General features: G+C 48.0%; 1 protein-coding gene across 3 annotated transcripts in view; it reads right to left on the bottom strand.

Moving 5' to 3' along the window:
- Positions 1-2,845: 2,845 nt before the first annotated feature.
- Positions 2,846-12,337, bottom strand: part of LOC126637306 (rho GTPase-activating protein 20-like) — a 33,479-nt gene continuing 23,987 nt past the window's right edge. For all 3 annotated transcript variants that reach the window (XM_050310470.1, XM_050310467.1, XM_050310469.1), the window contains 7 exons: positions 11,659-11,847; positions 10,757-10,932; positions 10,091-10,252; positions 8,846-8,955; positions 7,833-8,022; positions 7,136-7,253; positions 2,846-6,598 (listed from right to left, as the gene is read on the bottom strand). In XM_050310470.1, the coding sequence (XP_050166427.1) occupies positions 4,860-6,598; positions 7,136-7,253; positions 7,833-8,022; positions 8,846-8,955; positions 10,091-10,252; positions 10,757-10,932; positions 11,659-11,847 (2,684 nt within the window). In that variant the 3' untranslated portion in view covers positions 2,846-4,859. The remainder of the gene's footprint in view (positions 6,599-7,135; positions 7,254-7,832; positions 8,023-8,845; positions 8,956-10,090; positions 10,253-10,756; positions 10,933-11,658; positions 11,848-12,337) is intronic.

Below are 12,337 nucleotides of genomic sequence, written 5' to 3'. Positions count from 1 at the left end.
TCAGCCACTGTCTCCAAATATTAAATTTTCCCATTGCTGTACTACTGCACATGTCAAATAAAATTCTAATAAAGAGGCTTTTAGACTTTTGAGATGTGCTTTTCTGGTACCACGAGCCTGGCTGGAATAGAATGAGCTGAATGGAAATTTGGTGGGGTGGATTAAGCACAGCATTACCAGCTGGTTAAAGGCAGTGATTGTCCTGTTCCGCTCCTCACTGGTGTGGCCTCACCTTGAGTCCTGTGTGCAGTTTTGGGCACCACAATATAAAAAAAGACATGACTCTATTAGAGAGTTTCCAGAGCAGGGCCACGAGGATGCTGAAGGGTCTGGAGGGGCCATACAAGGACCAGCTGAGGGCACTTGGTTTGTTCAGCTGGAGGAGATTGAAATCACACCTCACTGTGGTCTTCACCATCCTCCTGAGGAGAAGCAGAGGGGCACCTACCAATCTTTGCTCTCTGTGACCAGTGACAGGACTCGAAGGAATGGCTGGAGTTGTGTCAGGGTAGGTTTAGGTTGGATATTAGAAAAGGGGGGTTCGGGCACTGAATAGGCTCCCCAGGGCTGCGGTCACAGCCCCAGGGCTGCCAGAGCTCAAGGAGTGTTTGGACAACGCTCTCAGACACATGGTAGGATTTTGGGGTGGCCTGTGCGGGACTCGCTGATCCTGATGGGTCCTCGCAGCTCACGATATTCCATGATTCCACGATTCCGTGATTCTCTGGAATGTCGGTGTAACGCGGGCTCCGGGCGGGTGGGGCTGCGGTGACGGCAACTGGGGCGCCCGGGGGCGCTGGCGGGGCGGCTGCTCTGGGTCCGCCCTCCGTCTCCTCCCTCCTCCCTCCCTCTCGCTCGGTCCCGGTACCGGAGCCGCGGTCAGTGTCTGAGGGTCTCTGCAGCTCTGTGCTTTCTGACTGCCGACACCGGCCCTGCCCCCTCGGCGTGGCCCGGGGTACCTGCTGACGAGTGATATTCTGTAAATCCCCACAATAGGCTTTGACTTCCTCTCTGGTCCTTCATGCAAAAATCGGTACAAAATTTTATCCCTGTCCGAATTTTATTCTTAGCAGAAGGCTGCCTGCGGGGGAGATTTCCTGGCATGGGCCAGGGCAAGGCCAATCCTTCCCCAGGGTAGCCCTGTGCTTTGTCATACAGTAGAAAACTCCTCTAGCCTGTGCCTGTTTCTCCCAAACCTCTTCTCCTCCAACTCATCCCAGGTTTACTGTAATAAAGCAAAGAGAATAAAAATGGATTAAACGAAAGCACTAAACCCACCACTTTCAGTACCACTTCAAGTCTGTCCCCACTCCTGGTGTCCCCTTGCAAAGCTGAGGTGATGGGGAGCTTTGCAGTCCCACTCCTCAACCCCCACCTCATAGTGAGCTTGAAGTTGGAGCCCAGGCTGCCACTGGCAGGTGCCAGCTCTCTGCACCCACACAGCAGGATGGCAAGGGAGGGAGCAGCTGCTGGCTTAGTAGGGTCGAGTGGCTTGTGTTTGTTTTCAGTGTGGGTGACCTTTGAAGAAAGAGTTTCTAGGACAAGCTGTTAAGCTTTCAAGTGCAGGGAGTCAAAGTATTCCATGCTCCTTTTTGGCAGGGCTGTCTGTCCCTCAAGGGTGCCATGGGATAGCAGAGAGGCCTCTGCACAAAGGAGCTACCTGCAAAGGACTGGGGGAGAATACGTCTTTGGACACTTGCTTTCCTGCCTGTTGGAATGTCAGAAATAAGACTGAGAAGGTTAAAATAAGTCACAGTTGCCCCAGGCACTTCTGTCATGTTTCTGTCAGCCTGCAGGATAAGAAAATAAATCATACATGCTGAGCAGAAATAAGAAGAGGCTGAACTACATGAGTCATTTCTCTTCCAGGCAAATGAGTTGGACTTGTATGGCTTTGGTCTATATTGGGAGCAGGCCTTGAAGGCTCCTCACTTCCTGGATGGCAACCATGTGACATGACTTCCCGAGTGACTGTCTCCAGTCAGGCAGTGAGTAGGATTTTCAGTATGTGTGAGGCCAACTTGGTCTAAATCTCTCTGTTTGATCTGAGAAAGGGCAGAGAAAGAAGGGAAACCTATTTGTGTCTCAGTGCTCTACATTAAGGGAAACTGTGGCTTTTCTGGGGCAGAAAGCCAACCAATCGATTATTTGGTATTTTTTGTTATGAGCAAGCTGGGTGCTGTGGAACTTTTTTAAGACTGGTCTCTCAGAGTTGTATTATTGCCTGGCTCATGAAAAAGGAGTGCTGCAGATTTCCACACCCAGAAGTGTGGTTTGTGCTACATTTTACAGGATTTTGTTTCGTTTTAAATATAGAAAAATGATCGCTAGAGGGCTGGGTTAGAGCAGCTAACCAGGGAACTGCACCCATATTAGGCAGCCTAAGATGAGGCAAGGCAAAATATGTGTTTTGCCCTGCTTGTCTCAGTGTTTCTAAAAATTAATTTCTTTTTAACTTGCTTGTGATTCTTTTAGGTGATGCAAATTGTGAGCTCTTAGTCTGCATTTGGTCCAGGTCCCCTTTGCTTGACCTGAGCCCAACCACTGAGCCAGTTTACAATCTGTTAGCATTTTAGAATACAGAACAATCTCTCTTCCAAGAACAGGCAGACTTTTCATATAATATTTCGTGCTGTTTCACCTTCTTGAAAAGACAGGAGTAATGCCTGAGCTGCTGTGCCAGCAGAGGGTTCCTTGTTGGCCTGGTCAGCCTGGCAGACCTCAGCTGGGAGGTGAGTGCCTGTCACAGCACAGGTGGGTGCTTGCAAACACTACCACCCTGACACAGGGGAGAGAGCAGTGGGAGCAAGGGAACAAAAGGTGACAACAGCACCACAATGACAACTTGTGTGTCTTTTATTGAAATAGTTACAACTGCAGCTCTGGAAAAAAGACTGTGAATGCTTCGTCGCTGTTCATGTATGAGGAAAATGATGGTGGTGAGGGGGTTGTGTTATGATTATATACATCTTTCATTATACAAGGGCCACAAAGGTGATCAGAGACAGGGAGTGCCTCATCTGAGAGTTAAACACCTAACAAAACAAACCCTATACAACTTGGAAAGAGGGCTCTGGGCTTCCCCCTGCCTCCCCTGCCCCAGTATTTGATGGTGTGAATTTGGAGTGCTGGGCCAGGTTCCTGTCACTGACCCTCACAGGCACCTGGCAGATGAGTGGAGGAATCTGACACCTTCTAAATCATTTTGCAGCAGTGGCTTCCCCCTCTGTGCAAGGACTGAACCATGGCAGTTGTTAAGCAGCTCCAGCTCTGGCTATTTGCAGACACTCAGCAGCTTGCAGGGGCACTTACTGCACAAGCACTACCTTTCAGTCATTAGGATTCACACATTTCTCTTGTCCTTCACCAATTCACTGTACACTGAGTAAAAGAAGTGGGACTCTGAGAGAAATCGCAGTAGAAAACTCTCATGTAACTTTCAAATGAACCATCCCGAACCTTTTAATCGTTGAGACTTTTCCCGGTGTTTTCTTAACACCTACCAAACTGATGTGGTGCTCTCAGCATCTTTTTAGAGCTCAGCTGGCAAGACTACAATCCTCTAACAAGTTCCATTATGGCTATCGTGCTTCTGAGCATGGCTTTGAATGGAATCATGGGGATGCTCCAGGAGTCCACTGGCTGTGTCTCTTTGGTGGTCCCCACCTCCAGCCTGCTTAGCGCATCCCTGCCTGGAACTGCTCCAAACTTAATTCTACTGGAACACATCGGGCCATGTACTCTGCTGGGTGGGAACTACAGTGCTTCTCTGAGCCAGCATCAGTGCTGTTGAAGCCTGGACGGTCTCAGAGTATGGATTGACAACTTTCTGGCCAGATAGGACTTTTCATCAGCATCCACTTGACAACATCGCTGACAACTTCCACAACTCCTTGACCTCATGTTAAAGCCAAGTCCTGCTCAAGTCCCTCTTAGCATGACTAGGAATGTGATTAGTTGCCCTATCCATACTGCCTCTGGAAAGGGACACCATCATTTATAGAAGGTGACATTAGGACTGAAAGGACCAGCTACTCCCAGAGGACACTGAAGAACATTCATGGCCCTGTCAAAGTGATAGTGCTAAAATCCTTCATAGCAACTGTGTCTCTGTCAAATGCTAACTTGGGGGAAGGTATGAGAAGAAAGAATTAAGGCACAATTAATTAGGGAAAGAAGCAACTTTGAGGTTAAAATGTTGTTACATATACTGTCTGTCAGTGAGTGCTGGACTTTGGACTCCGGGCTCCAGCTGGTATTTTTGGAACCCAGACTCAACCAGTAATGGATATAGGCTGTGAGCTAGACCATAGGGGACAACAGACGAGCAGAGCAAAGCAGCAGTGATTTCTGGAATGTAGGTGATCTTCCTTTGCATGAGTGGTGGTGATGAACAGTGAATAATGGTGGGTTTTGTGCAAGTGTAAAGATTTTTAACTAATTCTGATACGGCATGAGCTGTCTCGATTCTCCAGTCATCCACATACATCGGCAGCTGACTGGAGAAAATAAAGCAGTTTCTCCTTTCCTGCTATGAAAAGAAATGGAGTCAGGCCCTGTACAGGTCAGCTAATTTATGAAGAGGGAGAGTGTGGTGGCATTCAGCCCACTACACACCCAGCCAGTGAAATCTCTTCCATCAAAAAAGGGCATAAAGAAAACACAAGGACAAGCCCCTCCATCCCCACCCTTCCTACCAAAATGATTATTGAATCTCAACATTACATACACATTAGTGTCACTTTACACTTGTTGTCCCATGCAAGCCTGCTAAATTCTTCACACCCTGGTCATACATTACAGAATATTTTCTGTTGCACACACACACAAAAATATTTAGTTTCTCCACATCCATTGCCCTAGACAAATGTCTCTTCAGTAAAGGCCACTGTGTCATGCTCCTCTGCAGCCACGTCTGCCAGCGGTTGGCTCCTGAGCCACGCCACCCTGCTCCGGAGGAGTTCATTCTCCACTGCTTCCACTTCCACTGTGGGAGAGGGCTCTGTTTCATCGTGCTTGAAATACTCCCTGATGGTGTTTCGGATGTAGGCAGGAAGGATGATGTGGATGGTGTGGCTGAATGTGTCGAAGCCCTCGCTCTGGGTTGGCGCCTGCGCCGTTTCCACTGGCTGGCTCTCCAGCTCCTTGGGATTGGAGGCACTCTGGGGGCTCTCTTTGTGCTCGGCCTGTGGGGGTGGGACCTTCGGTACATGGTGGTAGCGCCTGGACTGCAGAACAAGGGGGGTGTTCTGCCCGTAGAAAACTGTCTGGGGGATGTGGACTCTCACAGTCTGCAGACTCTTGGACAGGCTCTGCTCACTACTGCTGCTGGGCAAGTCACCATTGCTGATGTTTGCCACAGACCTCTCCTCCTTACCCTCTCCTACTGGAGACCTCCAAGAGCTTTCTTTATCTGGGGCCACATAAAAAGTTATCTTAGTGCACTTCAGGCTTTCCTGGCTCAGCAGGCAAGCATCAGTGCTTTTGATTTCTATGTTCTTCACTGCCTTCTCCCTGTGCTGCTGGTGGCTGACCTGTGGGGATGTCTCGTTGGATGGGTTGACAGCTGGGAATTCAGGCTTTTGTTCAATTTCTTTGGTATAATCCTGGTTCCTGAGCCCCGGGCTGTGGCGCCCTGCACAACTCAGCTGTCTCTCCTCTTCTTCCCAGTCTACGTCAGTGAGTGGGCTTCCCACAGCAGCTCTGCTGACAGATGGAAAACTTTTCCTCTCTCCAAAGCAATGACTGCTCTCTCCAGCCTTGGGCTCATTCTCATGGAAACTGTCCAAGTCACATGGATGTAAAGGCACAGGAGACATGAGAGATTTGTGCCACTCTTTCGGGGACCTCTTGGCAACCTTGGGGGACACAGCATGAAGCCTGGTAGAAGTGCCAAACACGAACGGTGGGGATGAGACATCTGTGGGACTAATGGCTGATGACTCTGAGCAGTAGGAGAAAGCACTGTCTAAGGAGCTGAGTGAGGAGGCAGATGGGGAGGTGGTGGTAGAGGACAGGCTGGAGTAGCTGGACCTGTTGCACAGGGTGGACTTCTGAAGGCTAAGCTGCTTCACCCTGGAGCTGGTCTGAGGTGACTGCTGCAAGTTCTGCCTGGTCTTATTAACTCCAGGACTTAGGCCTTCATCAAGCAGCTTCTGGCTCTCCACCTGCAGCTGCCTGAGCCTGTGGATGTAATCTGTGTGGCTGTGCATGATGGTGGCATCGCAGCTGGACTGGCGGGCCACTGGCTCATGGCCCTGGGCAGGAAGCTGGGAGCTGAGGCAGACGCTGGGTTCTGATGAGCACCGGTCCCGGGCCAGGCTGAGCGAGTGGATGGAGCCGATGGAGCAGAAAGAACTATCCTCTTCCAGGAGCTCACAGCTGTCTGTACTGGCATTCATTTGGGCTTTGCTTTGGTAACAGGCTGTGATCTCACTGAACAAGTCCCAGTCTTCCTGATCCTCACTCAGTAACGAGCTGCTGGGTGGTTCAAAAATGGCATCTGTTTCAGGTTCCAGGTGGTGCTTTGGCCCCTCTGGGTCACGAGCGGAAAACTCCAACTCATCAGAGGAATCATCATGCTGAGCCAAGCCTATGCCTGGGGCAAAGGACACAAATTAATTTGTTGCCATATATATAGTATCCTACAACCAAAGCAGGGAAATTATATCAAGCCCATTGAAAAAAACAAAGATGATCTATTATTTTCACGGGGAATAATAAAAAAAGTCTGTCTTGATGACCTAAGCTTTCAACATGGGCCTGTATTCATAGGTTAGTTAACAGAGACAACTCCATTGCTTTCCATTCAACCATGTGGTTTAACTTTACAGACCTAACCTGGAAAAGAAAAAAAAGACTGCTGGGACATGACAGTACTAAGGCTACTTTAAATTCTTGCAGTGGCTGGAGCAGGTTGAACAGCAGCCCCAGTGAGAGGCAGCCATCCCCAGGGACACATTTGAGGTTCTGCTCCTCGTCCCTCTGCTTTGCCATCTCTTTCTGCCTATGCTTGACAGGCAAAGGGAAAACCAAACTCAACTGGTTTTCAATGCATTTCCTTAGACAAGACATGAGGACTTTACCTGTTAAAAGATTTTAAATGTTTCTGGAAGATATAGACCCATCAACTTACCCAGAGAGTCTGCTGAGGTTTTGGACTTCTTTTTGTCAGGTTTTTGAAACAAGGAAGCAATATCACCCCCAAAAATCTCTCCTGAGTTTTCAATCAGGAACTGCACTAACAAGGCCACCTGGCAAAACAGCAATTCACAGGTTTAATTTCATGAAAATGGAGCTAGTCATTTACAGCAAGTCAAATCATTCCCAGATTGTTTTTTCTTTTGACAAAGATATTTCCTCAAGAAGCTGTTAATAATGTGGCAATGTGTGTGTATGAATACATCTGAGGCAAGAATATGAGCTACACAGACTGGTACTGTGAGCCAGATACAGCATGTTCTACAATTTTCCTTAGTCTTGCTAACACCTCATAAGCTACAAGCAAGCATTCCTCCCCTCTGGTGTACTGTGATGCTCACTGCTTATTTTGTCCCAGCAGAAGTGGTAGTGTCTAACTTCAGCTGCTCCATTTTTTTTGTGCTTGCTTGACAATATAGGAAGTCCATCTGGTGGACGCAGCTACTGCTTCCCTTTCCACCCTGGATAGCCTGAGAGGCTAAACCCCCCTCCCAGTGTGGCCATAGCTGCACAGGGAAAAGAACGAGGCCTGGATGCCATGCAGCCATCACTGTCACGTTATGCCTTCCTTTAGCCTACAAAGTACAGTGAAAGGGGGAGACATATGTGAGCCCAAGCCTACGGAAGATTACCTTCTTTGTAGACTGGCTCTCTTCTTCAGGCCCTGTGGGACTTGGTAGCCACAGCATATTGGGTGCTATGCAAAGAGCCAGGTTAAAGGCATTCATCTGATTCACGCCGGAATTCTGCTCAATATGATGGAGGACTCCAAAGAGGTGCCTGAGTAAGATGAGGTTAGCCTCTGGAAGCTGGTTGACAAGACTGTTTAGGGGGTGGGAAAAAAAACCACAGTGCTGTTCACAAACATCTGCTCTTCAAATACCAGAGGTTGCTTCTCAAAAGTTTTTGCCCCATTCTGCCCCTTTGCACCCAGTCTGAGACATTCAGATTTGATAATAAAGTGAGATTGTGTCCCTACTCTCCACCAACTCACGTGGGAGCTCACAATGCCTTGACAAGACAGGGCCTGCCTAGAGGAGAAGCACACAGCTCCAGGCCAGAAGCACTGCTGTGTCCCATGCTATGGACACTGTGGAGGAAAGACGCTCAGGCCAAATGGCACAGTTCAAAAACTGAGTTGAGCCATGGTTGAATATACTGGATATCCCACAGGAGGCTGATAAGCTGCTCTTGCTCAGGGCAGCCGATTCAAGGCAGTAAAGCTGTTTTCAAGGTCCCAGTGACCACCTTGACAGGGCTGCTTCTTCTAACTGCCAATATGATGATCAGTGCCATTTTGTTCACATAAGAAAAAAGTTACTGTCATTAAGGATTTAATTCTGCTAACTTTGATGTACTCCTGGTAGCTGAATTATTGTGCTTTTTCAGTTTGGTTCTGTTAATTTGAACTAGTCATCAGAAAACAATTTTATAATCACTGCTCTGGGCTAAGAAACGTTAATGATGTTTATTTATAAAAGACCACTGAAAGGAAAATGTTCTGATCAGTGACACTGGCCATCAGCAATAGCTCCATTGTGGCCTGAAGCATTGCCAGGAATCTCCTAGAAGATGAAGGCTATTCTTAGGGCCATATGCTCCCCCTTTTCCACCAAAAGAAGCTTTGACAAAGGCTTTTACGAACCCTTTGATAGCTTCAATCTTATGTGCTCGATTTTCGGTGTCCACAGCTTCCATCCACAGTCCGTGCAAGTCTGAGGATAGAACACTGTCAGGTATATTTCGGAGAAAATCCTGAATTAAATATATATATGCAGAGCAATCTGGTCAGTTTTGAATTCCTGGTTTCAGTTTCACAATGCATATAGTCATTGTTTATCCATATTAAGCACAAGATAGAACAAGACATGACACAAACATGTTTATCCTCCCCTCCCACACCCATCAAGCTGTTCTCCTCAAGTTCTCCCATGGCAGCACTGCAGAATAAATAGGCAGCCCTCCTGTTTTGCCCCTTCTTCAGACCAGGACTGATCTCCACTGCAGCACTGAGGCTGTGCACAGATCTCTCTGAAACCTTACTCAGCTAGGAGGACTGCTGTTTTTTCACAGGGGACTATTTAAGAACTCGATGTATGTCTTGCATTGGAAAGTGCCTGAATATCCTCCCAGTCAACAGCTTTTTGTATCAGGCCAACAAGAACATGAGGCAGGGATAGTTTTTGGTACAGTTGATGCCTGAATTATTCTGACCCATTTAATTGCCAGTGCAAAATATAGGCTTTCTCTTACTAAAGCATGGGTCTTATCATAAGCTTCATCCCCCAACCATCACAACCCCTCTGCTTGGGTTTAGCACCTGCTTTCCCTCTTGCTTGCTGGCTGATCAGAGGGTGAAGGCTTGGGGTCCAGAGACCACACCTCCTTTGAGCTGACTGGGGGGTTGCAGAGCAGTTGCCCTCAAATGGTACAAGTCCTCCCAAACCTCCTGCAGCCTCTTCTGTGCATGCAGAAACAACAAAGAGCATCTGTGCTGCTGCCACCAAAGGGCTTCACGCACATGTCAGGGCAGCATCTGAACTGCTGAGTGTGGGCTCTGGCACATTCTTTGGCACTGTACAGACACCACGGCTGTCTTGCAGGTGGACATCATTGTATTTCCTGCTGGAGGTACTTTGGTCCAGGGAGATACAAAATGAAGCCCTGTCCTGAGGGCCACTGCATGTGTCTGCATGTCAAAACAAGCGTCACTGTGTCAAGCAGATACCTCTGTGCACACGGACGGACCAAGCCATCAGCTGAGAATGTACCTTGCTGGAAAATGCTTTCCGTTCCTCGAAATCTTGCCTACCCATAAAGACTCATGTTGCTTCCTTAAAGAAGGAAGGTACCATTAGCCCAGACAGCTGAGTTACTTGGCCAAACATACCGTGATGACAGCTGCAGCCACAAAGACTGACTCTCCATCCACCTGAACATCATCTCCAGAGTTCAGCTTCTCTTTCAACTCCTTGCAAGTCTTGGCATTGGCAGACCGTCTGAAAATGCCCCTAGTAGAGGGACCTTCATGGTACAACAGGAGCAGCATATCCTAAGAGAAAGCCCAGTTGTACTTAAAGCCTAACTCTTTACCCTCGTTTGTGTATATTACACTTCATGTGTTGTAACATAATTAGTGTAAGACCTAATCAATAATGGGAAGAGAAAAATATGAGAGATTTATCCTGATTTAACCAGGGACAAGAACCTGACAGCCAAGCTGAAGGTACAGTTCCTGTGGGTACGCTTATCCTGTGACAAGTGTGAGACCAGGGGACTCTTGTAGTGAATGAAGCCTAGGCTATGTAGCATGGCAGGATCCACTGACATTGCCTCTTGTCAGCTGGTGATGACCCGATTGGAGACACCCATTGAAACAGGACAGACATCCATGAATGAAGTGATATGGATTACCCAGGAGAAGGATGTTCCTGCCCTTGTAACTGAGCTGAATTTGAAACACAAGCAAATTCTCATAAATACTTCAAGTGGCTTTAAATTCTGGGCTAAACATGTCAAGTTTGGGTCAGGACAGACAGCCCAGACTGTTTCTTACCATGATTGGTTTGGGAAGGATCCCATCAGGACAGACAGAGGTCAGAGACAGGCCAAAGAGCTTCCGTGGGGTGGTAGGTGATTGCGAAGGAGGGCTGCCCGTGGGAGTACTGGTGCTGCGGCGCAGGGCCCAGTCAATCAAGGACTTCTTCCTCTTGGTGTGTTTCTGCAGAGACTCTGAAGGAAAATACAGAACTCCGTTATACACCTTTCTGTCCTTCCTGCTGGCCAGTGAGTGATCAACGATGGAGGCACAGCAAAACAAGGACTTCCTACTCTCCCCTGTTTATTAACTGCACTCTCAGTGGGGATAGTCAGACAATATACAGCAGTGAAATCATTTGTTCGTCTCTCAACCATCAGCAAAATTCTCAATCAATCACCATTCTTCAGGGAACCTTCCAGTCAGTGCAATGTGAGAATATCTTCACTCTCATGACCAGTCACAGGACTTGAGGAAACAGCATGAAGCTGAGTCGAGGGAGGTTTAGGTTGGATATCAGAAAAAGTTCTTTCCCCAGAGGGTGGCTGGGCACTGAACAGCCTCCCCAGGGATGTGGTCACAGCACCAAGCCTGACAGAGCTCAAGGAGCATTTGGACAATGCTCTCAGGCACATGATGGGATTGCTGGGGTGTCCTGTGCAGGGCCAGGAGCTGCACTTGATGATCCTGATGGGGCCCTTCCAACTCAGCATATTCTGTGACTCTACGATAATGACTCGCAATCGAAAGCTAATCAAGGACTGAAAGCTAATTCTGAACATTTGCAAAAACAAATGTTGCCTCTCTGTCAGGTATGAGAGCAACTCTAGCATATGTATATGATGCCAGGAAGAGTTTGACACTGCCATGGAAAGCAGCAAAATTTCTGCCTGGCTATAATGCACTCCTGCAGTCCCTACCTCTCCTCAGCTGCACTGGAGCTTGGAGTCTGCGTTTCAGGACAAACTGACACTGCTTTTCCTTTGGGAGCTGAGCAAGGAAGGAAGCCTCTGTCCCGTCAGCCAGAAGAGTGTTATTGTTGGTTCTTTGTTGCTGGTCAGCAGAGTCCCGGAGACAGCTCAGTGCGATACTGAAGGGATGTTCGTGCCCTGTTGAGCAGAGTTGTGCAAAGAGCAAGCAAAGATGCAGAGCTATGTGAAAACAGCTCCAAATCTGGGCAGGAGGAAGCAGCCACATCCAGTGGCTCCCACAAAAGCTGGGTCTCTAAACAACATTACTTGAATGACTGAAGGGGCCAGAGCACATCCACACATGCATATTATCATTGCTTTACAAATAAGTTTACCCTGTTAAACCTGGCCAGTCAATCCTCATTAGCTGCTCTGCAGCAAAGCACTATTGCAAACTGAAATGCAATGAAAACTAAACTCCAAAACATTAGGATAAACATGTTAGTTTCCTAACTAGAGGCTTACAAGTCACCAACGGACCATCTAAAAATTCTGCTTTCTTCAATTGCCAAAGTGCTTTCCTCTGGACCTACCACACTCTTGCTGAGTGACCACCTGACTGCAGCAATTTATTTGGCTTCTGACAGAGCCCAAAGGCAAAGGGTCTGGAAGGTGTAAGGAGATGCTC

Source organism: Myiozetetes cayanensis, unplaced genomic scaffold, assembly GCF_022539395.1.
Source record: "Myiozetetes cayanensis isolate MyiCay16 unplaced genomic scaffold, myiCay2020 scf15, whole genome shotgun sequence".
Taxonomy (NCBI): domain Eukaryota; kingdom Metazoa; phylum Chordata; class Aves; order Passeriformes; family Tyrannidae; genus Myiozetetes; species Myiozetetes cayanensis.
The sequence above is the reverse complement of the archived record's forward strand: the minus strand, read 5'-3'. Positions and strand labels throughout refer to the sequence as shown.